At 42.9% G+C, this 27817-nt stretch overlaps 1 protein-coding gene across 6 annotated transcripts in view; it reads left to right on the top strand.

Moving 5' to 3' along the window:
- Nucleotides 1-27817, top strand: part of LOC146802120 (uncharacterized) — a 465690-nt gene that overhangs the window by 175614 nt on the left and 262259 nt on the right. For all 6 annotated transcript variants that reach the window (XR_014967698.1, XR_014967699.1, XM_085621680.1 and 3 more), the window contains exon 5: nt 26716-26804. Coding sequence is in view for 4 of the 6 variants with exons in the window: in XM_085621680.1 (XP_085477806.1) it covers nt 26716-26804 (89 nt within the window). In the remaining 2 variants the exon portion in view is untranslated. The remainder of the gene's footprint in view (nt 1-26715; nt 26805-27817) is intronic.

Genomic DNA, 27817 nt, shown 5'->3' with positions numbered 1-27817 from the left:
CTTTCAAATGTGGGGGCATCCACAGATAGACCTCTTCGCCACCCACGAAAACGCCAAATGCCCAAGCTTCGCCGCCAGAAATCCACACCCATTGTCCAAAGGCAATGCGATATGGATGAACTGGTCAGGCAGATTTGCGTACGCTTTTCCGCCTCTCCCACTCATTCCCTTAGTGGTGAGCAAACTACAACAACACTCACTCACTCATCCTAGTAGCTCCAACTTGGGCCAGACAACCGTGGTACACCACACTGCTGAAACTATCTGTAGTACCGCACCAAAAGTTACACCTCTCTCCACGCCTCTTAACCCAGAGCCATGGAGAGATCAAGCACCCGGACCCAGCTCAGCTCAACCTTGCGATCTGGCTCCTGAAATCCTAGAATTCGGTTATCTGAATCTTCCTCCTGACTGTATGAACATCATAAGAGAGGCTAGGCGACCTACCACTAGAGCTTGCTACGCAGCTAAGTGGAAACGTTTTGTGGTCTATTGTCACAACAATAACTTCAGTCCCCTAGATGTGTCCATTCAACACATCATAGGCTATTTACTACACCTACAAAGATGCAATCTAGCCTACGCGTCTATTAGACTGCACCTTGCAGCCATAGCAGCTTATCTACAAAACAGGCAACATCTATCACTTTTTAGAGTACCTGCCAGAAAAGCCTTCATGGAAGGCCTCAAACGAATAATTCCCCCCAGGATGCCACCCTCACCTGTGTGGAACCTAAACCTCGTTCTCACTAGACTAATTGGGCCTCCCTTCGAACCTCTACACAAATGTGAACTTCAATTCCTAACATGGAAAACTCCTTTTCTTGTAGCCATCACTTCCCTCAGAAGGGTCTGTGAGATACAAGCACTCACCATTCAAGAACCTTTTCTGCAAATGCACCATAACAAGTTTGTTCTCCGTACTAATCCAAAATTCCTCCCTAAAGTAATTTCTCCCTTTCACCTAAACCAATCTTTGGAACTACCCGTATTCTTCTCGCAACCACAGACCGTTGCAGAAAGAGCTCTCCACACATTAGATGTCAAACGAGCCTTACTCTACTACATCGAGAGAACACAACCCTTTCGTAAGACCAAACAACTGTTCGTTTCATTCTCACCACCACATAAAGGCAACCACATCTCCAAATCTGGGATAGCTAGGTGGATTGTCAAATGCATTCAGATTTGCTACCACAAAGCAAAACGAACGCTATCTGTTCCCCCTAAAGCCCATTCTACACATAAGATAGGGGCTTCCATGGCATTCTTGGGGAACATCCCCTTAGATGATATCTGCAAAGCAGCTACATGGTCAACACCGCACACTTTCACTAAACACCATTGTGTAGATGTGCAAACTAAACAACAAGCTAGTGTGGGCCAGGCTGTACTCAAAACATTGTTTCAAACCACTGCAACAGATACTGGTGGTCGCCGCTAGGGATGGGTACTGCTATACAATCTATGCACAGTGTGTAATCTGCAGCTCATATGCCTCGAACGGCAAATGCTACTTACCAGTATGCATCTGTTCTTGGCATGTAGAGCTGCGGATCTACACACGCCCACCCGCCTCTTTTATCTGTTCCAGTTTATCTTATTTAGATACAACACACATGGGCATCTTCACTGTTTATTACTACGCTCCATCACTTCCCTGCTGGCGAAAAACAATCTGAGGATGGAGCCGAAGCCCATGCGCAATACGATCCAAAGGAGGAGTCACATACCTCGTGACTTCCAAAGACTTTCCAAGAGGAACAACAACTGCTAACATCCGGGCCCAACACCAGATGGAGATCTATGCACAGTGTGTAGATCTGCAGCTCTACATGCCAAGAACAGATGCATACTGGTAAGTAGCATTTGCCTTCTAAGACTGACATAGCTACTACTCAGACGCTAAATCAGACACGTTCAGGACCGATGATTGCTCACTATCTGGTGATACATGTGCATCTAATGTAGCCCCCAGATCATGTTCCCCATCTGACAGTGTCTCCCTCCCGATCTCTGCCGTCTGGGTCCTCTACATTTTCCTACTCCCCAATACTTTCCCCGAGTGTGTCCAACATGCTGGACCATATTTCAAGATCCCTTTGTGTTCTCATCCGTGCGCGCTCTCCATTGCCTACATTCATCTGCCACAGCTCACTCCAACAAATCTGTCCTCCATTTAGTGAGAGCCGTGTGGATGAGGCTGGCCCAATGTATACGGCGTCATGCCACCAGAAAACCCAGTTGGGCAAATCTTATCGCATTTTTCTCCCCTTCAGAGAGAGAGGCAACAGTCCCAGCAAACCGTGGCGAATTGAAATTTCGACAGCTACCCTTCTTACCCTATGTTTCTCCCCGCGCACTTCATTCCAGTAGGGGTAAAATTTGCATGCAATTCCTTGCAAAGTGATTAAAATCTGCAGGTGTTATCCCACATTTGGTACATCCTGCTGACCTCACCGGGTTAGGGTGTACCCGGTGAAGTCAGCGGAATGTAGATGAGATGTAGTCAGATATGCATGATAAATGCTTGGTTAAGGATTTTTTTTTTTTTTAAACATTTTTATTGTCCTTTTACAAAGATGGTATTGATTGCATAGATTTGAAATTAACGGTACATACTAAATACATCGTTGTATCAGTACTTCAATAACGCCCATAGCAATATCACATCACAGTTTTCCCACATGAACCAACATCATGACCACAGTACTAACAATGTCCCAGACGTTTATTCGCTAAGCTCCGCTTCCGACTCCTCAGGTGGTGGGTTACACATATTCCCTCTAAATGCATTCCACTTCCCCCACACTCGTTTCCATTTCTTGGGGCACCCTCTGCGGATGTTTAAGGATTTTGAGTTTTCTCCTAAAGTTTCAGCAGCAGCTCATTGGACTGCCTTGAGGTGAGCAACACCTTCTCGGACCCCTGGTGGATAAGATGCTAGAGAAGATATAAAAAAAAAAATTACTGGTAGAGGTTAAGCCTTGGATATCTTTCAGCATCAACAACAAAAGACAATTTCCTGCAGAACGCAAAACAACCCAACATTAAAAGCAAGGCAGAGCACTCCAAGGCCACTTCACCAGAGCACCCCTTCCAAGGAGATGAACAGTAATGTAATTATTGTTGTTGGTATAGAAGTGCTCCAGAAGTCAGTGCAATAGTAGTGACTTTGTGACAGGAGTCGACAAAAGTGCACTAATGTTTAAAAAAGTTAGTCTTGACTGAATGGTCATTTATTTTGTGAAAACATAGTCTCCAAAATAAAGTTCAGAATTCAGATCTAAAGTATGCATTTGTAACAGTGAACAAGTACATTGATGTTTCAACCCCCAATACAGTGAGTTCCATCGGTATTCATAATGACAAAGAAAGGTAGTAACCCACAGAAAACAGAGATCTGATAGAGACAGCTAACCACAGATTCCTTACTTTAGAATCCTCTCCAAGACGCAAGACTGGATCCAGAAACTTTTTCCACAGCACATCCATGCATCGAAAGAGGGCGCGCGCGACTTTGAATCGACGTCATCACACGATGCGACGCCGACGGAGTTCATATAACCACCTCGTCACTGCGCTGACATCCGTTCCTTCTTTTCCACCCTTGCAACTCGGATCCAGAGCAGTTAGCGGACCGATTTTTTTTGGCCCATCTCCACATTTTGTGTGAGAAAACAGTGTGCTTTTTTCGATACCCTCAGGATTCAAACCCTGTGGATCTTGTGACAGACAGATGTCGATCACAGATCTTCATTCAATCTGTTTGTGGTGCCTATGAGAACACCATGACTCAGAAAACTGTGGTTCCTGTCAGCGTCTTCAGCCGAAGGTATTGAGAGAGCATCAGATGAGACTTATGGCGGCGCGACTAGCTGAGGCAACGCAGGGTCGCCAGTCCTCGTCGAAGTCCCGAGACTAGTAGAGGAGTCATTCAGATGAGGGATCGTCTCCGTCGAAGGAGGCTCCGAAGGACCAAAGGTGGTAATGTACGCTCGTTTGTGATGCTTGGTTGTTGAGCATTCTCAGGCGTCCACCCCGTGCCTCCCTAAATATCCTGGAGCCGGGACGACTCTTGCCCAGATGCGGCAACATTACATTTCCCTGCATAAAGTCTTAGGACTTCAATTTCCCTCTGGTGTCCTTTCTAGCCCCGAGGAGATGGGAAGTTCCCTGACTGGATCCTTGCCGGCGGGTTTGCCCTCGGTGCTAGTTGGACCTTCTGAATCAGTTATCAGATTCGAGACGGCACCGGTGCACAGTTCTTCAGGGTCTTCACTGTCGTGAGTCGGGTCAGCCAATGACTCTTCCCGATGTCGACACGTTGCATCGCTGTCTGATGCGGCGCCGATGGAGCTGTCCCGTTTAAGGAACTCTCACTATAGAGAACTATAACTGGTGAATTTCAGTGTTTATTTTTTATTTTTTTTAAAGTTACATTGTCACAGAAACTTTCATCTAGCAATAACGTGTATAGAGCTATTAATTTTTAATGTTATTTTTTATGACAAATTTTATTAGCGTTTTAATAGGTGGGATACACGCACAGGCAGGGGCATTTACTTGTAATATTTACATCATATATACACAATAAAGTGCGAACAACTCGGATCATTACAGTGAAATCATGCATATAAAGAAGTGACTCTAGATACGTCAGAAAGACAGTACACATTCAAGTAAGCTATGTCACAGTGCTTTTTCACATAGACAGACTGTGTGGTCGAGTCCCAGAATGCTATAGAAGATGGTGTGGGAAAAAGGGAAAACCATAACTAATAAACAAAAACAACTTATGCTATAAACTAAGAACCTATTTTCCACTGGGGTTGCCCCTTCAGAATCATTACGGATTGTCGTGGCCTGGGTCGGGTGGTACAGTATGGTGGAGGTAAGGAGATGAGTACAGTGGTTTTTCCTCATAGTCATTGAGAACCCAGGTGCAGTATATATGTGGCAAGAGACCCACTTGGCATAGATCTGTGCCTTAATTCTCATCAGAGAATTCTCCATCTGCTGTGGACAGTAGATGTCCATCTATAGCTACAGGAGGGCAGTCCTGATCAAATCCTATGCTTGCATATGTTTGAGATTAAACTGCCCTTTTTGAACTTCCAGCTTCATTATACTGCTCTCACATTCAGACTGTTCAGATGCCAGACTCTTCCACCCCTGTATGGAGTGACCTGAAAGTGGTTTTCAGTGCATGGATATGTGCCGGCGAGCTAGGATTTAAAGCCACGTCCGCAAATTTAGGAGGTAATGATCTTGGATTCGAGTTTGGGGAACAGTCCGGTATTGGAGTTTGGGGAGCAGTCCCAGTAAGCAGACAGCTGGGGTCCTAGCAAGATTCTGGCCAGTGACAAATTAGGCATGTCACCGCTTCCCAATAAGATTAGAGGATCGAGCAATCCTACATCATATGATAAAAGTCTGCACCACTTAGCTGGCTTCTGCAGCACGCTGCCTGGGGTCCCTGGAACATCTTGTTGATGCACTGGATCCTTGCCGGCGGGTTTGCCCTCGGTGCTAGTTGGACCTTCTGAATCAGTTATCAGATTCGAGACGGCACCGGTGCACAGTTCTTCAGGGTCTTCACTGTCGTGAGTCGGGTCAGCCAATGACTCTTCCCGATGTCGACACGTTGCATCGCTGTCTGATGCGGCGCCGATGGAGCTGTCCCGTTTAAGGAACTCTCACTATAGAGAACTATAACTGGTGAATTTCAGTGTTTATTTTTTATTTTTTTTAAAGTTACATTGTCACAGAAACTTTCATCTAGCAATAACGTGTATAGAGCTATTAATTTTTAATGTTATTTTTTATGACAAATTTTATTAGCGTTTTAATAGGTGGGATACACGCACAGGCAGGGGCATTTACTTGTAATATTTACATCATATATACACAATAAAGTGCGAACAACTCGGATCATTACAGTGAAATCATGCATATAAAGAAGTGACTCTAGATACGTCAGAAAGACAGTACACATTCAAGTAAGCTATGTCACAGTGCTTTTTCACATAGACAGACTGTGTGGTCGAGTCCCAGAATGCTATAGAAGATGGTGTGGGAAAAAGGGAAAACCATAACTAATAAACAAAAACAACTTATGCTATAAACTAAGAACCTATTTTCCACTGGGGTTGCCCCTTCAGAATCATTACGGATTGTCGTGGCCTGGGTCGGGTGGTACAGTATGGTGGAGGTAAGGAGATGAGTACAGTGGTTTTTCCTCATAGTCATTGAGAACCCAGGTGCAGTATATATGTGGCAAGAGACCCACTTGGCATAGATCTGTGCCTTAATTCTCATCAGAGAATTCTCCATCTGCTGTGGACAGTAGATGTCCATCTATAGCTACAGGAGGGCAGTCCTGATCAAATCCTATGCTTGCATATGTTTGAGATTAAACTGCCCTTTTTGAACTTCCAGCTTCATTATACTGCTCTCACATTCAGACTGTTCAGATGCCAGACTCTTCCACCCCTGTATGGAGTGACCTGAAAGTGGTTTTCAGTGCATGGATATGTGCCGGCGAGCTAGGATTTAAAGCCACGTCCGCAAATTTAGGAGGTAATGATCTTGGATTCGAGTTTGGGGAACAGTCCGGTATTGGAGTTTGGGGAGCAGTCCCAGTAAGCAGACAGCTGGGGTCCTAGCAAGATTCTGGCCAGTGACAAATTAGGCATGTCACCGCTTCCCAATAAGATTAGAGGATCGAGCAATCCTACATCATATGATAAAAGTCTGCACCACTTAGCTGGCTTCTGCAGCACGCTGCCTGGGGTCCCTGGAACATCTTGTTGATGCACTATGAAGATAGTAGTATTGGACCAGTTTTATGTGGCGTTGCGGGAGGTACGAGGGTTATTGCTTAGCACATTATACCAGTCCTTGACTGTCGGCTCCTGACTTCTATCTATGGCCCATTGGTCTCGTAGGTGAGGGAGGTAATTTTTGGTTTGGAAGAGTATGGATCTATAAAGGAACATAATTTCCCACACCTGGGAAAATGTGGTGCAGATAAATTGATGGACGGAATGCTGAACAGTGTAAAACACTCACCCCCAGTCATAGATCTGGGCCTAAATCCATTGTGTTTTTTCTCACCACGCCATTCCAGTTTGGACCCACCATATGCAGATCAGTCTTGACGCTGCTCCCCATGGGAACATTCTATCCTGAATTGCCAGGCCAGGTCCAACCTGGACCGGTGTCATGTCCTTTAGGCTAGTCCTGTCATGTATACCCCTTTTTACATACATTGTCCCATCCACACGACAATAACGTTTATGAACAGGTGACCTTTTCCCGAGTAGCTTGCCCCTGTCCCCTTGACACCAGGCTCGTAGGAGTGTATCATAATATCTGTACCTGACGCACATAAACATGTCCGGCAAAAAAGAAAGACTATTTCTCTCCATTGATCGAATCAAACCACACTATGTGTCTGATTGTCAACAGTAGACCATGTGGGATCCTAGGTAGCCGTAGATCTCCTCTTGCTACTATACAGAAAGTTCAGATTGAAATACTAATAACGTTTCAAGACTCACCTGCGCAAAATGCAGGAGTATCAAATAACGGAGTACAAATCACACCTGTTGAAATTGAACAACATCCAAATGCACCTGAAATGCAAATTTCAATAAGGCCCAACTATGAAATCAACATCGGTGTGCCTTCACAAGAAGCAACTGCCAGTTCTACAAACCCTGCTGAGCTACCAAAGATAGATCAAACTGCATCTGGCTACTTCATCAACTTCAATGACTTTTCTTTAGATCCAAGTGAACCTGAGCAAACTCCACCCATTTCCAGAAAAGAAAGATTTTGACAATTATATCTCTGGCTGAAAAAGACTTACTTTGTGTCCCCTTGGTTGCATCTTTGGTTCGCATTGGAAATCCTGTTCTTATTCATTTTGATTAGCATAGTGTCACGGTCCACAGAAGCGAAAGACTAGGGTATGAGGTAGGTAGGCTTTTATTGGCCCTATACAAGGAAGTAACACCAGGATGATTGTCGTCCTGTGGGCCAGGGTCGCTCCTTGTTGCTGTCGGTTTCTCCTCTGGGTCCTTGGGACTTCTAGCGTCTGCTCGGGTCTCTTCGCGGGGCTGGTTTCGCCGGACGTCCCCTCGGAAATAGAAAAGGACAGGCGATTAGTTAACCCGCGTCAATGGGCTATGCTGGCCCTACACTACCTGGCTTTACACAGGGATTCCTCTCCCTAGGTTGTGCTGCGTTCGTGTGATCCCCAGGGGTCCACTCCCCTTATTCACCTCCCTGGGCCCTTTCTTCAGGGAACTCCCAATGGGGTTTTAAGTGGTATATCCCCCCTCTTTTGCTCTGCGGTTTTGTCTCTGCTCTGGACTGGTATTGGCTATGGGTGTGAGGACTCTGGTCCCTCTTTTACCCGTCCTGGCTGCGGTAGCCCACCCCCTTTATAGACCTGAGAAACCCGCCTCCCTCTGCCACCACCCGAACAAGGACCGCCCTGTATTCCCCGCCACTCGCCTGAAACCGGAGCCCGCTGACAGGGACCCGGTCGCCTCGTCCAGAGCGTCCTCCTCGGGGTTCGCCTGGGTCCTCACTTCCGCCTCTTCGTTGCTTCCATGAGCTGCCGCACAGCAGTACTCCTCCGTGCTCGTCCCCGTCGCCTTGCTTCTGCTTCCTTCGCGTCTCTCCAACTCCTCGCCTCCTTCGCGTCTCTTCAACTCCTCGCCTCCTTCGCGTCTCTCCAACTCCTCGCCTCCACCGTGTCTCTCCAACTCCTCGCCTCCACCGTGTCTCTCCAACTCCTCGCCTCCTTCGCGTCTCTCCTCCACGGCGTCTGCTTCCGGGTTTACGTCCGCTTCTCGGCTCCGCCCCCCTCCTGTCGTCAGCGTCAGCACCAGTCGAGCCGTCGGAGTGCCCCCGGGGCACTCTTGTTGTGTATCCTCCGCTGGGCCGTCACACATAGTAACTATCCTTTTCCTACTACTGAATGGACATTTCATTCCACAACGCTCTGCAGTACAATCGGTGAACAGAGAGCCCTGTCCCTAGTGAACATTACAGCAGTTCCAGTACTGGATGGTATAGTTTAGGATAGGGTTTCATATGATGTATTTGGTCCTCCTGAACATTTGAAGATTCCACATGCATTTAAAATTTCATTGAATGATTTCATTACCCCAAGTACACTCTCTGATGATTCGAACATTGAGACTGTAAATACTGTGCTCTCAGATTTAGAACGATCTGCTGCGTTTTCTTACAGGGAATTGGGAACCTGATTTCGACAGTATTGATTGTTACCAGCATTATGGTCATCACTTTTTGCACAAAGCAAGCGTTCCAGGCACTATTAACCCTTACCATTAATGGGAACATTGCCTAACACCACCGAAAGGTAGTTCTGCCACACTCGCACAAAAATGTGCATACTTTTCAGGGTTCAATACATGAGACCCAACGTCATACTATTATAAGCTAGTACGGACGAATGCAACTGCGAAGAAAACGATGCTGACGAACACCAAGCTTATATATTCAGCACCCTTTATCTGCCAACTGTCTATATAAGGTTTTGACTATTGGATGAACACGATAGACACAAAATCGATCTGGGGAACAAGAGAATGGCATGTTCAGGGCTTTATTTAGAGATTGACTCATACCATTACAGATACATTTCTTAAACAGAACAGTGAAACAGACTACCTGCTATGGATTTGCAAAAATAAGACTTGAAAATACCACGCATCCCCTTGCCCACACCTATTGAAGGTATATTAAATGACACACTGATAAGTGAGGAGATGTTCGGTGCAGTGATACAGAATGGTACATACAATTCATCAGCTCCCAATTGGAAGGGTTGGTTGGTTTGGCCTATCAACACAAATAGATGCCAGTCAAGATTCAAGGGTACCACAAGAGGGTTTATTATCCATAGGCCTGACCCACCCTATGTACACACAGACGACCCGGGGGTAGTGACTTCTTATAGTGTTGGGAAGTTGTGCCTAGAATGGCTAAAAACCTCAACACTATTAATGGTGAAACAACAGTTTTCCCTTCTCTCTGACAACATGGATCTCAGGGCTTTCTTGTTAGGTCCCAAGAAACTGCGTAAGAAACACTTTTCATATACCATCCACAATGAACTGTGTAAAGTCTCCCAGCATGATGCTGCTGAGAGATTACATGAAATTGATAGAATTAACCTAGAAATGGCATTGGCTGTGGTAGACAATGGTATGACCACACTTTCTTCATGTATTTATTCACTGCGCAACATTGTGTCCTCAGAAATTGACATAATGGAACAAGATTTGTCTATTTTACAACATGAACAATCTCAATTGCGCTCTATTTTGCTTTTAAGCTGGACGCTCCAATCACTGTGTTCTGGCAACGTGCCATGGTGGTACATTAACAGCACAAATCTGGTTTTCGGCTTATAATCTGACCGACAGACAATTGACCCTGGCACTCAGGGATGCTAAGTACACATGCAACTCATTGAGAAGTTACCTTTTACAGTAGCAGAGTCGCCATCTACGGAATGGTTAATTCATGGCTTTATTACTCTGCCAATCACGACATTCCAGTTCCAACACTGCCTTAGATACATCCAAGCAGGTAGGTATGAAGCATTGGGTGAAGGGTACATACAGGAAACCTGGGAGTTACTGTACAGATATAGATGTAGAAATAAGGACACTGAAGTTTTATTAAGTGGTAAGACTGTGAGAGGGCTTTAAGTGGGTCTTTAGTGTGTAAGGAGATCTCGCTTCACAGAGCGTGTAATGCTTCAATAGCGAACTAACTTGCTTCTTGAAAGGCTCCCCAGCTCCAGTGATTCATCCAGCTTTTGAGTTACTGTCAAATGGGAGTTATTTAATGCTGAATGATCAAGGATGTTGCGGGATGGCGCCAGGCATCAAATATCTAGTCACAGTAAACTTCAGGGTTGTTTGTTGTAAGCAAGTATTGTCTCCCCCGGTTTGCACAGTTAGGGAGGCACCACTGTGGCCTTCAATGAATGTTTCCATTATAAGGTTTGATTTACTGAGCACACTGAAAGCCATGTTGTTTCAACAAAATGTGGTCTTAACTTCAGCCCGAGAGACTTTTGATCTTCAGGTTGCAAGGTCTTCAACCCTGGTCCGTACGAACTTCCCGATCCATTTTGGAGAAATGGATCATCGTATCTTTAACATGTTTGATATGAGTGGGATCGTACACTTATTTAAGCGTCTTGTATCAGGTATCTTATACTCCTTTCAGACCATCTTTGGAGTAATTCCAGCTTTCATACACTTGGGAGCGTTTTTTGAGGACTTCCTCTGGTCCTGCTCTCAGTGTCTGGCATCCTGATTTTAATCATATTGATTCGCATTAGACGTCTCAATCCCTAAGGAGAGAACACTGCTGGACTGACGTTGTCGTGTGCGTATGGTGTTCTACCTGGGTACGCCTCTGCTTCGAGAGCTGAGTGAGCATTGGTTCATGCCTTTTAGACCAGTCTGGCTAGACTGCGCCCTGCCTGTGTTCCGTTGCCTCTTCTGCGGATTCGAATACGTGTTGGACCTGTGTCTGACACTTCCATCAGTTGCGCCACCGGACATAGACGTGTTCCTGGAGCCCTTGGAGGCCCACGTGCACAGTTGTCCACAGCGTATTCACATGATGATGACAGCATTTCTAAAGTCTCCAAGGGATGCTTCGGCTGCTGTTGGAAGGGAAATCGGCTCTGTTCCAGAGGTACAGGCATCTGTTCCAGGCGTGCAGGCATCTAATTCTTCCCGGGTGGCTGCTGTGGGAATCAGTGATGACCGTCTTTTCTCACTCTACATTATATTGGAAGTGCTGGAGTGATTGCCACTTGCGGATGCATTGTTCAGCGATGTTGAGTCTTCGGCACAGGATTCATTAACAATCTGTCCTTTCCTGTGCTGGGAACTATTCAGCATATATAACTGACTGTTTTATTTTTTTCCCTCTCTGCTCTAACTGAGCTTACTGGCTTTCAAGGTGCTCAGTGTACTAATATCCACATATACAAGTTTAGAGGATCTTTTGAACGCCCTAAGGGAAAAAATTACTTTTTCTATTATGGACATTTTTTTCAGGCTTTTAAAGTGCTTTTAGTATTTTTATTATAAATGATTGTTATGCTTTTTAAAATGGCTTTAGCTTTATCATTTTGTAGCTGACCCTGTTGACCTTTTGATGAGGAGTGGGTGTCCTGTCCTTTAGGCTAGTCCTGTCATGTATACATGCATTTCCCATCCACACTACAATAACGGTTCTAAACGGGTGACCTTTTACTGAGTAGCTTGCTCCTGTCGCTTTGACACCAGGCTCTTAGGAGTTAATTCTAATCTCTGTACCTGACGCACATAATCATGTCCACAGGCACTGCATAATTATTCTGTATAAGGGTCACCACTTTTTTCATCCCTGGCCAACAGCCTACTGTGCATGATCGCATTTGTTTTGAAAAAACTCATGATTGTTTTCAAAACATTTATGATTGTTTTCAAAAGATATCGATTTTCGAATAAACCCTGGAGTGACCACTTTAGTTTATAAGACCCTTATTCCTCCCTGAAAATTAGAGGTGAATTTTCTTCCAGGCTGAGACTGGGTCCTGCATGCTAAATCCTCGAAACGCAGCGGTCTGACATCCCTTGTGGTGTGTCATCCTTGAAGAAGAGACTGGGCCCTTCATTCTCTACCATCAGGTGAGGGGGTTAGAGCTTCCCTAGGGGTTTCTTTGCTATATATACACGTACATGCTACACCTTCATATCTAGGCTAGGTACATTTAAGCAAATTAATTAGGATCCGCATTTTAGGAATATGCAAGTGCTACTATTTTTATCTGAACTGCTTATGTTCATCTTATTAGCACTATGGTAGAAGTGTATCTACTATTTACCATCTTGGTCCTTTCAATCGCTTTTGTATGCTTCTGCCTCCTGATAGTCTTGTGTAAAACATATTTGCTGCGACAAACGCTGGACCATTAAATACTTATTGAAACGTTCTAATCGCCATCCTGTGAGAATAAGCAAGCACGAGTGACTGAGCGAAAAGTACTGTACTGTTTTCCACGATCCCTGAGGGATCAGGGTTGTCATGTTCAGTGGTTGCCAGAAACTACCTACACAACTGTAAGGTATGGTGGTGGCAGTGGCAATGTAGAGCTAGCTGGTCTAACGGCCGACGTATCCTGTGGGGGTGTCCAGAAGCGGTTTGGACACCAAGCCCTCCATTTAGGTGATCCAAAACGCGCAGGTCCTGAGGATTCCTAGCAACCACACGACACCGGAAACAAGCATCTTATTACCGTTTCCAGGGTATCACCCCTTATCAGCCAGGATAGCTTGAATCTAGTTGCATGGCAAGCATGTGACCCACGTCTTGACATGCCCCACTTCGGGTGACAATTGCAAAAAAGAACATTGCCAGTGGCTAAGATTAATTCAAGCATTCCATCCATCACCTTGTTGTTTTTGATGATTAGTTTTAGGCTGTTATAATTACGGGGGGGGTTCTAGTCCCTCCCTACTCTACGTCTGCCAAATAGTGGCAAACGCTGCACCGTAGAGAAGAAAGTGATGTGGGTTAAAGATAAACTCATCCATTAGGTCAAGGAATCTACATAATTGCCCGTTTGTGAACCAGTCCCCCAAAATCAACATGCTCTCCCACCCCCAATCAAGCAGTCCAGTCCAGTCCTCTGTGTGTGGGAGATGATATAGGGTGGTCAGGGGAAGGTCGCTGACCGTTTCAAATTTATTGATTTAGACCTCATCAGGGGTAAACAATATAAACCATCCTAAATAATTTCAACAAAGTTTAAAAACATTATAAACGCTACATTTTCCTTCGGTTAATACAAAGATAAAATGGCTTTCCCACATTAATCAAATGGTGACCTGGCTAATGAAATCTAATCATTGATTCTAGACACATTGTGTTTAAAACATGAAGGTTTTAAAAAACGATTCCTCGCTTCTAGCACAATTTTGCTAGGCCAGACATATAACATGTGCACAATGTCGTGAACCCCCCTGCCCCCGGCATAGCTCACATAATCCTGACTTATCTCTTGAATCTCTCAAGCTGTTTCTTAAGTTGGTTAATGGTAGAATGCCCAAACATTGCATTATGATACATCGACTAATGCTGTGATCTAATGTGAACCTCAAATATTTTTGATGGATCTTCTTCTGTAAGGTCAACAGCATCAGGCCAATAGATTTTTAACTGAGAACAGCGCGCAATCTCTAGAGCATAACTTAGTCTGGGCGTCATATTTTTCAGAAACAACTTCAAGTGTGCCGGTGTCCATGATTGCAAGTGGACAATGGTGCATTGAAAATTCTCTAATGCAAGCACGAGATTGTGGTTTTACTTCTCAAAAGAGCTCTCAAAGAGCCTTCTGACGCATGCAGTAGATTATATGCCCACCTAATCACATTTGTCAAAGATCTAGAGTAGGTGTTGCGTAGGGAAAGCTCTAAACCTATTGTCTGTACTGGAGTAGCTTGACTCAAACAAGTGATCTTACGGAGGAGTCTCCCTTCAAATAAATTTAAGTTTGACCACTTATTTATGGGGCTATATTCATGTGCATAAGAGAAGATGGGGGGTATCTTTGCCCGATAAATGTCGAAGAGGGCTTGAAAATATCTCCTTCCCAAAATCTTTTTAGAGTACCTGCGTGAACTGTTGCCTTAAGCCCAATATGAGAGAAGTGCGAGTAGTCTCACTGTATGCCGATGATGCTATCCTCTACCTGTGTCATCCTGACATCTCAATTCAAATTTCACTGAATGTTATGCAGGAATTCAGTAAATATTCTGGCCTGCATATTAATACACCTAGTCGTCCTGTTCCCAATCGGGCTGTTGTCGAGATTTTACGTAGAGCAGTTGCCATAAACTGACATACCGTGAAAATTTGATGCTGTTAAATGCTTCGGTATTTATATAACTAATGGGGAGCAGCAGACTCCCGACCCAAATCTTGGAAGGGTGATTCGTAATCTTCTACCATCTATTGATTTCTGAAAGTCATTAAATTTATCCCTCATGGATAAGATAGCCCCTGCTAAAATGATAGTGCTGCCAATATGTTTGTATGTGCTGTAGGGTGTTATGTATGAGGTTCCTTGTCTGTTTTTTAGAGAGTTAGATAGTCTTCTGATCCACTTACTTTGGGCTGGTAAACAATGCATAATAGGATTGGCAACACTAAAGTGGGAGTGAGGGGCAAGGAGGTCAGGATGTCCCATATTTAGAGTAGTATTACTTGGCAGCCCAGCTCCAACATGGCGGGTTGATGCAGATGACAATTGGGAAAGGTCTTTATTGGCGGGATTGCATGGTGGGCTTCAGCTGGGCGAGCTATTGTTACAGGGGCAGAATGTCAAGAGAAAATGCCCCATGTGATTTGACTCATTTGTTGACTCTGGGAGCGGACAGTGTGGAGGGTGTTGGGGTGATTCCCCTATGCTCCGGACGTAGATTTGTGGATGGTAAACCATTTTGCCCAGATTGCGCAAACTGTGTCAACAGAATGTGGAAAGAGGGGGGGGGGGGGAGTGCATCAAAATGTCTGATTTATGTCTGGGGGACCGTTTGATTACGCTTTGGGATGCCTCAGGGACATTCGCACTTGGAAGCAGTCAATTTTTACTGTGGCCGACGTTTCTGGAGGCCCCTAAGCCCAAATCCACCGTGGTTACAACTCCCATCTTGAGTTGGATGCCGTAGACAGATAACACACATGTACTGGGCGCTCCAGGCGGACTGTCCTGTGAAGACACTTCGCTTGGAAGACATAAAGCAGGAATGTGACGCACTCTTGTCCTATAAGGATTGGGTAAAAATACATGAGGCAGTCAGGGCAGTGTCTATAAACCTTTATTTCAAACTTGTACATTATAACTATGTTTATCCTAGCAGGCCCTCTGCATGCCCCAGATGCGGACAGGACGGGCTGATTTCATTCACATGGTCTGGCAGGGCACTGCTATAGCAGTATACTGGGCAGAGGTGCTATCCCACATTAAATCGTCAGCGGGACGTGAGGCACCGACCACAATTCAACAAATTCTGCTGAGCTTACTCCCATCTACCACTCCCAGTACCCCCCCCCCCCCCCCCCCCGCTGCACCCCCCCCAAAAAGTGAGCAGGTGCTTTGTGACTCTGGACCTTCTGGTGACCAAGAGGCATATAGCGATACTGTGGCTCAGCCCGTTCTACAGAATTGGAGAAAGCATATGATAGATGATGAAGAGGCACACGAGGGGATGATGACTCACTGGTTGCCCTGTTGGAGGGAGAGGAGGCAGCAAAAGGATGGTCTCCCATTCTGGTTGGGAGGGATGGTGGCAATGTTTAAGGGTAAAGGATGTTCACTGTGACTCATGCTATCGCGATTCTAAAAATAGGTGGGATGATTGGGGAGGTGTCGAACTGCCTACCGTGTGCCTAAACAGCAGTTACATCCGGCTTGTATTACAGTTTGTAAGCAAAGGGTAGAGTAGATGTGTGGAAGCTACAGGGGGTGGAAATGGGAGGGGGAGTTTTGTGGGGAGTTATAGTTTCAATGCAGAAGAATGCTATGCCATTGTATGTATTATATTTGATAGTACTGTGAAAAGTTATCAAACATGCACCAAGTTCATATAACATATGTGGAATTATGCTGACTATCCTGTGTGCCATTTTCTTCTCTGATGATATGATTTGTACATGATATTGACTGTTGTCTTGTCAGTTGAAATGCATGTAAAGAAAGTTTAGAGAAGTGAGAGGTGCATTCTAATGACTGGGAGAAGACCCTCCCTAAATCAGTGTATGTTCTAACTACCTCATCAGGCCTTCAACCCAGCTACCAATCAAAGAGGCAATACCATTTCCTCCCTCTAAATTGGGCCACCTTTGTTTTGGTGAAATTTTCTTCCAAAAACCTTTCCTCTGTGTACTTGTAAAGCTCATCCAAATTACGCTGTAGACCGATAGGTGTAAGGTAAAAAATTATGATGTACATTAAAACATACATATTTTGAGATGCGATTTTTGGGGGAACATTTTTTTACATTAAAAAAGCAATCTGGTAAGTCACCAAGGAGTAAGGAAAACAAAAGTGGAGCTAAAATGCATCCCTGTTTAAAGCCGTTTTGAGTTTATATCTTAGGGGTCAACCCCTTGACTCCTCCCGTTAGAACTCTTCACCAGGTGGATGTATGTAGTGCAACTATTAGTCTTAGTAAAGCACTAGGGATCTCCATGCTCTCTAGTTTCTTCCACAAAGTTGGTCTATTGACGCCCCAATAGGTGGTCTTCTTACCATTGATGGTCCCTAAACTCGAGGACCGACTAAGAATAACACAAAGACGAATGAATAAGTTACATTCAAATCACTCCGTGGACGATTGCAGCAAAGGTTGATTAAATAAACCGTAAATAATAATGTTTTTACCCGGAATTGAGCATGTTTTGAATGTGCTGTGAAAACGTATTTCTTTGTCATGGATTATGTGCCTTTTGCGTATGGATTAGATAAATTTTGGAGGGATTGAGGTCCCTCCCCCCCCCCACCCATCCCCCCCTTTTTTTTTTGCCTTGGGGACTTGGATTATCCGAAATGTTCACTTTTGTCCTGAAGAAGTCCTGTGAGGTTGGGACTAAACGCAGAGGCAGTGTCTTGAACATACCGTGTTTTTTTGTACAATGATACAAGGACATATAAATTAAAAGATGAAAAAATAAGGACACTAAATCTTTTCGTCTTTATGAGAAAAAGTGGCTGTGTTGTCTCTTGAGCAAAAATACATTTCTATTCATGAATGTAGGATATATGCTCTATGCCTTAAGTGTGCGGGACTCTTTTAGCAACACTTATGGTTGTTGTGCTCCACTACTCTTGTAATTATCCACTTTGTTAATCTCTGGTTTTTGTAACGGTTGACCCGAAGAGTGAGCACTATTTAAGTAACTGGACAAATAGAGTCTCTCTCTGTCTCTCTCTGTCTCTCTCTCTCTCTCTCTCTATATATGTATATCTATATATATATTGCCAAGCACTCTTCCAATCCGCGCTTTTCCCTTTAGCCACGGCAAAAAGAGCACGGACCACGATTTTCTTGAAATACCGATTAATTTATTTCATGTCGGTTCAAATCAACAAAACGGCAGCCATTACGCGTTTCAAGGGGACTTGATCACATGACGATATGTACGTACGTACGTACGTATGTATATATATATATATATATATATATATATATATATATGAGAGAGAGAGAGAGAGAGAGAGAGAGCGACCGACCGACCCTCACCTCACCTCACCTCACTTCACTTCACCTGCATGTCTGAATTACCTTTTTTAAAAATTTTTATTTTTTTTACCTTTCCGGCTAGTGCTGCGTTTAGATGGTGGTGCGCGCTGCCAGGTGGCGCTAGCACATCTGCTAGTGCCGCCTCGGTGGTTGGAGTAGGCATAATCGTGCTAATATAATAGGTTGTAAGTGTGGGTATGGCATAGTGGTTTGGGCTACGACCGCGCGCTACGAGGCCATACCAGCGGCAGAAGAGCGCTATACAGGCAGCACCCCACAAGAAAACCAGTGCACGGCGGACTCGCCAGCAAAGCCCAGCAGCAGCGCCAGTAGCAGAACGAGCCTGGCTTCCTGTTCCATACCCAAAGTGTGTGTGCTGCTGCGGTGCAGGCCACAGCTCCGAATAAGACTCTATAGCTCCCCCTGAGGAAGCGCCAAGTGTCTGCCAAGCACCTCTGCTCCCCCTAAGCTGGCCGCAGGCACTGCAGACCACTTTTATTCACTCTGAGGGGAGGAAAAGAAAAGAAAACAAAGAGCCTCCTTCCCAGCACGCTGAGGGGTATTTCCAAAGGGGGATTTCTGACTATCAATAGATAAGCTGAGATTAACCCTTGACCACCCAGCAGGGTCAGACCCCAGATCATTCTAAAAACAAGTATTTGCAATGCAATAGATCTCGCATTTGCGCAAGTGTAAGCTATTGGCATTGTAAATGACAGTGCCTTTTATTTATGTTTTGAAAACAACAATAAAAGACATTGTTATTTGCAATGTCAATAGCTCAAACTCGCATAAATGCGAGACCTATTGCATTGCAAATGCTTGTTTGTTTATGATATACTATTGAGGAGGGTGAACCCAGTTGTTCCCTCTTCCTACCCCACTTTTTTGAAAGTATATCTAGAAAAAGGCATCCTTGCGTTGGGCTGAGATTGTGATCAGGGTGCTATTGTTTGCATTCTGCAGATAGCTGTGTCGCCATATGGATGTAAATAACAAACACATTTGCACAATCCTACATGTACACAATGCCAAGGCAGTGTGATAGTGTTCCCGCAAAGTTTATGCGAGTAAACAAGGTGGATGTTTCCAAGAAATTAACCCCAGTGTCACGTTGTGAAAAAGTGAAAGCAACTTTAGGAAAGATCCGTTTACCTGTAGAAATGGCACTGTTTCCTACAAAGGCCTTGCTGGGACGCATCACAATTCCTCATTTTAATTTTCTCCCATTTTCCAGTGTCACATTTGGAAGCGGCAGTTCTTTTGCTCACAGCAGACACTATGCCATATTTATAACTGAAAATGTGTCATTGTTTTTAAATGGGAGAAATTTAAAGTGAAGAAAACGTTTCCTAAGAAACATCAAGTATTCATGTCTTTCTCCACTATCAATTAAGTCAAATACGACTTAATGTTTTATGAAGCATGTTTAAAATTCCTCCCATTTAAACAAATGTATTTTTCTGTTTCAAATATGGCACCATGTCTACAGGCCACTAGGAACAAGATGCTTGGTGTTTTATAAATGTGACACTTGGAAATGAGAGAAAATTTAAATGATGAGTTTTATGGAATCCATATGAAGAAAGTTAACTCTTCAGTTTAATGTTTTTGATACAGTGCCATATTTCTAAATGAAAAATACAGCCATTATTTGAAGTTGCATAAATTTAAAGGGGAACAAAAATGTTCTATATTCTGAACTTATTTGCAGAACATTTTTCTGCACTTTAAATTTCTCCCATTTGTGTTATACATGTAATGGTGCCACATATGGCAAAATGCATGTCCTGTGCCACAAGTACATACGACACAGTCTCTCTATCATCCTTACACATATATCCCATTCATACCCACACATGTTTATACATCCCCAAAGACCACACTCTCGTAGTGCTCCTAGTCAAATTATTTTGTTCAAACCATAGAATCTGGCTCTACAGACATTAGGCTTAAAGTCCGTTAAGCTGGGTGAAGGGGCAACTGGTAAAGCGCAAGTTGCTTATCTTTCAGTAGCTCACGATCATTTTTCATTGATCAGATGTAGCTCTCACAAAAGAAAAGGTTGGAGACATCGACTCTAAAGGAAATACTATAAAGCATAAATTGCTGTGGGGAAATGTGGCACATCTTAAAGATGGCTTTCCACAGGCTCATGTAATTTATACATTGAGTCATTAGCTTGTTGGAATACAAGTTGCAGCAAATTCACTGGCTGATGAAGCACCGAAATCAGCTGCTATTGTAGCTGAAATTTATCATTCTCACATGTTGGTAGATGATGACATTATGGTTGCTGTCAATGCTTCATGCAATAACACTCCATTACCTAAAACATATCCAGCAAAATACTCTGTTGAGTACCCAAAACATACCTTTTGCTTGCATTCTCGGAGTGGATGATCAAGTGATATCCAACCAGGGCCCCAGGCTAGAATTAATCACAACTCATGGGGATTAGCATCTGCCCATGCAGGTGTGGCGGCTACACTTTCCTTACTACAGAAATGCTATTGGAGACATGTCTGTACAATCAGACTAAACAATATGTCCTTAACTGTAACATTTGTCCGCAAATTATAAGTTCTACCACAGCTCGCCTAGTGCAGGCATCCTCTTAGTTTCAAACAAACCCATAACATGTCTACTTGGATCACTGCGGATCTCTGCACTCAGATGGTGCGTTCAAATGTATTCTATTGGCCGTAGATTCATGTTCTAGATTTCTATGGGTGTGGCAACAGCCATCGGCAAACACACAAACCATTATTAAAGATTTGCAAGTCTTTATCGGGACATATGCAGTCGCAGCATTCCTCCCAGACCAAGGACCAGTGTTTACCCCTAAGGCTTAGCGGGATTCTATTGGAGCCCTGGGTGTTGCTGTGCATTATTCCTTCCCCTATCATCCTGAGGGAAATTCAATAGTGGAAAGGAAGAACCGTGACTTAAAGCAGTCCTTAACAGCTAGAGTATTAGGTTTAGTTCTTAGTTGGATCCATCGCTTGTATGGAGTCCAGAGAGCTTTAAATAATCTGCCTAGATGATCCTTGGGTGGACGGCTGCCTATGAAGTTTTCTTTGGGGTCTAGTTCCACACCAACAGTTTTCTACAGCTACTCCTAACAACAAAGTTGTTTACCACCAACCACCTTTGGCGGTGTCTACCAGCTCTCCTTACCATGTAAGGTTCCAGTTTTTGCACAGACTGCCTTTGGTTACTTTGTCGATATTGATTATTTTTGTTTAGATTCCTGGCATACTCACTGCATAGTATACGTGCATTTCTTTTCTGACTGTAACAGACTGATCTTTTTCCTCAATGGTCCTATATTTGGATTTCCATTTCTATACTTTTCCTATTAATTTGGATTGGATTTGTTACAGTTTCTTTTTGCTTATGGACAGACATTACCTTTCAGAACGCTGTGCTACAGAATTGGTAGCTCAGGTGCTGAAACCTCATTCTTCTTCACATAAAGTGCGAAGAGACCTGTCCCTTGTGAACATTTCTTCATTTACTGTCTGTGATGGAATTGTTTGAGCTAAGGTCCCATTTGATATTCTTGATCCTACAGAAACTTTACAGATTGCTTGTCTTTAAGGTTGCTATAGATCAAATAATTACTCCTGGATCCAGTTCTGATGAATAGGATGTAGAAACTGAAAGGAGCATGCCTTCTGAACTTGAGTCTTTTGCAGTATATGAAGCTAAAGATTTGTATTCAAATTATGCTAATTATGGTAAAATGTTTTGTTCTCATCAGCACTATTTTCACAGAGATAGCACTCCACATACACATTTCAATTGCAACCAATGGGAACATTGCCCAACACTACCAGTGTGTAGTTCAACAACATATTTGAAAAGGTTTGCATATTTTTCTGGTCATATCCCTTTAGTCCCAGCTTCTTCTTATAAGTTTAACCCTTCCCCAGCGAAGAAAAATATGTTGACCCAAACAAAACTTATTTATTCAGATGTATTTATGTCCCAGTTGGCGGTACAAGACTATAAATATTGGAAGGAAAACATTGCTTTGAAATCCATTTGGGGAACATGAATCTGGCAAGTACAAGGCATTGATGCTTTATTTAGAGCTTGTCTGACCATTAGACAAATGATCTTTCTGATCAAAACAGTGCCTAGATTTGGCTAAAATGAAAGAAATTAAGTCACCTATCATTCCCCTCTGTTACACATCTTGACAATTGGCTACACTTTGCAAATTTTTCAGAAGAACAGCTCAATAATATTATACAGAATGGTACATATAACTCTTCAATTTTGTGTTCAGATTGTTGGTCAATGTAGCCAATAGGCACTAATGGTTGTAACACGCCTATTTTAAACTCCTCAATGGGTTTTAAAGCTAGCAGACGAGACCCCCGATACATGCAGTCACAATATTTAAGGGTGGTTATCACCTATAGCGTAGAAATGTTATTCCACCAACGGTTACAGACTTCTACCTTACCTGCAGTTAACGTCTATTTCACCTTTCCGATGACATTGATTTACAAGACTTCAAATTTGGTTCTAGTTCTCCACATTCTCAACGGTTCATATAATCCACTTACAATGAACTTTGGAAGATTTCTCAGCAAGAAGCTGCTGGACGCTTAAGACAAACTAACGGTTAATTTGGAAAATGCATTGGCTGTTGTGGATAATAAGATGACTACATAGTTGACTTGCATTTATTCTTTGAATAATATTGTATTGTCTGCTTTCGGTGTAATACAGAATGACATGTCTGTTTTCCAGCATGGGCAAGGTCAGCTGAGATCGATTATGCAATTGAGTTAGACATTGCAGGCTTTTATATCAAATTGTGTGCCTTGGAAATATCTGAAAAGGACAGAATTGTTATTACAATTTAACACACACACAAAGACTGATGGCACGGATGCAACTTCTACAATGCTAAACTTAGTGTTTAAAGACATTGCCTTTCACAGTAGCCGAGACCATCTTCTGTATGGTTGATATAAGAGTTTATTTCATTACCAATATCGCATTTCAGTTTACATCTTGTCTGAAATACTTTAAGGCAGGCAGATATGAAGCTTTAGGGGAAAGTTTGTCCATGAAGCTTGGTTTTTGCCCTTAGATTACAGATGTTTGAGTGGGGAAGCTGAACACTTCATTTGCGAAGAAACTATGGTCAGCCATTCCTTAGTTTGTAAAGTGGTGGTACTTCTTAAGTCGTGCAATGCATCCATTGCCAATTTGGTGTGTTGTCTGAACGGCTTCCCCTGTCTCTTTAATTCGACCAGTGTTCAAACTGCTTTCAAATGGAAGTTATTTGATCCTGAACGACAAAGGGTGTTGTGGGATGAAGTCGGGAGTGCCCTATGTGGTAACAGTTTCCAGGGTCTTGACTTGTAATAGCATATTATATCCACCCACACACACGATTTGGGAGATACATTGTGGCCCTCGGTTCCTACTTTTGACTTTATCTTTGATAAGTTAAGCCGACTGAAAGCCTTATTGTCTGAAAAGGATGTAATATTAACATCTGCTAGAGAACATTTTGATTTCCAGGTTGCAAGGTCTTCCTCTGAAGTACAATCGCTTTTGCACACAAACTTGCCACAGCATTTTGGTGACGATGTACAGCAAATTTTTAATGCTTGAAATACTGCGTAAGTGGCGCACTTTTTTTAAGCAATTGGGTTTGGATTTTTTAGTACATTCCAGACTGTATTCATAGTGATTCCATCCTTTTTATGCTCTTTTCTTTCCAGTGTATTTGGAGGCATACCACTTGTGTTATTTCTGCTCATTGCTATTTTGGTCCGGTGTTTGTTGCTCTGCAATGGATGTTCCACCTTGAGGCCAAATGGTGATGGACTTACCACATGTCCTGCTGTGTCGTGAATGCATGATACAGTACAGTACTTTGGAATGTCTTTACTTCAGGATTTGAACGAAAACTGGTTCTTGTCCTTTAGACCTGTGTGGCTACATTTCGTGCAGCCTGTGTTCCACAGTCTCTGGTGCCCTTTCTTGTGTGCACCGGACCTGTGTCTTTCAATCAGTCGGTTCAGTCTACAGATAAGGATCTGCAACTGTGTCCGTTGATGGCTCATCTTCAGTGCTGTCCTATAAGACTGTCATTTCTGCAGGATGCTTACTATGAGCCATTAGCTCCAGCCAGTATGGATGCTTCAGGTTCATGAATTCCTGGGATCTGAGTCTCCTACTGCGGTTACACTACCAGCTGCTACACAATCAGCATCTCCTAATTGAGCTGGATATGACCATTTTTGTTCATTGGAATTTGCTCCTCTGGCCACTATGGATATATAGTATGCGGATGTGGGTTTCTTTCTGGATCTCACTGACTCTCTGAACATGGGAAACATTTTAGGAGCCTCTTACATTTTAATTCAGCCCCTTGTTTTTAACACGTATTGACTTTTATTCGTTTTTATTAGTTGTGTGCTTCTAATTGGTATTATTTATGGCTTTCATCTGGTTTGATTATTAAAATATATTTTATAATGTTTTAGCTTAACGTTTTAGGCTAATTTTATGCTTTAGTTTTGAGCGGGGTCTCCTTCCAGTCACGAAGAGGGTGTTGTAAAGCCCAACAGGGCCCACTCTGAGTCTCCATTTTAGTTACACGTTTTAGCTTGCCATCTTTTCCTAATAGTGAACTTTTACATATTTTACACTTAAATGATAATGTACTGGAGTTAGGCTATCCCAATGGATCTGGCAGAGCGTACTCCCACAATGAATGGTTACAATGCTTTGTTTCTTCTGCCTAATAATTGCAGCTCACTCTTTCTATACAGGAATACAATTGTTTCAATACATTTTTGAAAAGCCATATTCGTATCTTTCTTGTGTTTACCTTGGGCATGCAACAGTGCCAACAAAAGGGTAGATCTGTTTTCACGGTTTTCCTTGGGAGAATAAAGAGTGGTAATTTTGCCAATACCATCTGGTACCATTGTAAGTTTAGGGGTTCAAATGGGGCGCTGTGAGCTAGCTAGGAATTAGGCCAATATTTCCTGATTATATGTATGAACCGAGTTCCCTTATTCTGGAGTTTGTTGTCCAGATACACAGTCCTACTTAATTCGTGGGAACTGTATAACAGGTCTTTTGGTTTGTCAATGTGTTTCTTGTTTCAGCATGGTTTTTGTAAAATGTTACTGTTGTGGGAGCTGCTGGGCCCTTTCCATTCTAACAAATAGTGGAAAACATATTTTTGGGTCTCAAAAAACACACTTTGCCACATTAGTCCCTGGCACCTTAACAAAACTTCTTAGTGTGCTATATGCTCCTTTGTGAAAGAGCAGAATGCTGTCACTCACATTGAATCCACCAAGCGAGAGATATTAGGGCCCAATTCTTAAAGTCTCAAAAGTGCACCCATGGTATATGTCCTTGCATCAGTGTGCTATTACATCTTTCTCTAATTCACAAGAATTTACAGCAGTAGTCCAGGAAATCAAACTCCTAGAAAATATTTTTGAACTGCATTAAGGCAAATCTGTTGAGCGTTTACATGTTCACTTTCCCTCTAACCCCTTTTCCCCAACTCTGGAAGAAGTTTTACTTCTACTCTTGTCAGGAGTACATTTCTATCTTTTCTCAGTATGGGAAAAGAATAGAGAAGAGATGGTGAAACCCGTTATAACATGCTAGTTAGTATGTTTCAAAGGATCTGAAGGGCATTCCAACCTTGGAGCTATTGCTTAGTACTACATCCAGCCCCAGCATGTAGATTTGCAGAAAGGTTGCAAAATAAGGGAATTGCAAGTATTCAAACCCTCCTATAGTATGAGCCCTGGCATATTCAGAGAGGCTGTTATCAGATGTAATGAGATTACTGCCATCATTTCTCCCCGCACTATGTGGCACCAAAGGGATAAGTGTATTTTTTTTCTTCACAGGATAAGTAGATTTATTAAGAAACCTGCCCCATCGGCAAGTAGATAGTTTATTACTTCCACACCCCTGAATAATGACGAGAAATCGTGAAACCAAATAAAATTGAAAAAAATTAAATGAATATGTGGCACTTAGCTTCTGCTTGGGCAGCAAAGAAGAGAAAGTGTCCTCTGTCAGAGTTATTTATACAGGAAATTGTAATGTCATTAGGACCTTTATGTTGTAATGTGCATCAGAATTCATAGTATGTTAACCTTTTTCATTTATCGCTTTTCACGCCAGCATGGTTAGTCATGAAATTAACTTTGCTGCTAGAGAAGACAGTAAAGAAGGTTTGCCATAATTGACCCTCCAGTCTTGTAATAGAATTGAAACTGTAATTGATGTGTGCTCTTGTGCTTCAAAAAGCCAACGCCTATTTATATTTATTTCACTGCAGCAAGGAAAGCAATGGATGAAGGTCTGACTCCTGTTATAATTGACAATACAAACACCCAAGCATGGGAAATGAAACCCTATGTAGCAATGGTAAGTTATCATATTGTTGAAACTAATTTGTTCATAATCAGTGACTTCTGTGTTTGTATATAGTACTAAAAGTATTACAAATTACTGTGTACTTGAACACTTTTCATTGCTTTTTGTGTGTTTTTATATGTATTTGTGATGAATAAATTTGTCCACCTTGCGGATGTGCTCTATTGGATATGTGATCAAATGAGTTAATTGTCCACTCCATTGCTGTCTATCAGTAGTTACCTTGATTCCAAGATCATTCTCGCTAACTTGCCCTCAGATAGTCACACCCACACGTTTCTGAAATATGGAAAGGGTTACAGGTTGTGATGTCATAGTCAAGGTAACTACACAAGGATTTTTGTAATTAATGACTCCTATATAATCTCTCAGTGGCATATATGCTTTTTTGTGCCAAATACCAATTGGGAATTCCGCATCTCACAGGCTGCATTTTCTTTACCTTACCATTGCTGTAAATCACTCCTAACTATTGACGTCTGGGGAGGGCACCACAGATGCATTTTAGTCCCAGTTATAACCTGCCAACTTACATGATGACAATCAACATACACGGGTGCCAATTAAAGATGGGATAGTGGTTGACCCATGTCTGACACCAGCAGTTTATGATCTCACACTTGGACACTTTGTAAGGAATATTATTGCTGCTTGGATGTATCAATGTGTTTATTTGCTTATGAAGCATATATAGTGACATGATTTTATACCATTTTACTAATGTCTTAACAGATAGTCATTTGAAATTTGCACTAAAATGGGAGTCTAGGTTGGCTATATGAATTCTCGAACATATTTGTATGTCTTGGATCTCAATGAAATCGATTTAGGATTATAGCTCTGCATCTCATATGATGACTTAGATTTGCATTCGGTGAATATATAAGGACCAGAATTGATAATAAGTGTGGCAGTAGGGTCCCCTTTAAAACAACTGTGGCAATGGTTGATTGATGCTTAACATTAGCACTTTATAATCCCTACCTGAGCACTTTATAGAAATG

The sequence above is a fragment of the Triturus cristatus genome, chromosome 8, assembly GCF_964204655.1.
Source record: "Triturus cristatus chromosome 8, aTriCri1.1, whole genome shotgun sequence".
Classification (NCBI taxonomy): Eukaryota; Metazoa; Chordata; class Amphibia; order Caudata; family Salamandridae; genus Triturus; species Triturus cristatus.
Note: the sequence above shows the minus strand (reverse complement) of the source record. Positions and strands in the feature narration are given on the sequence as shown.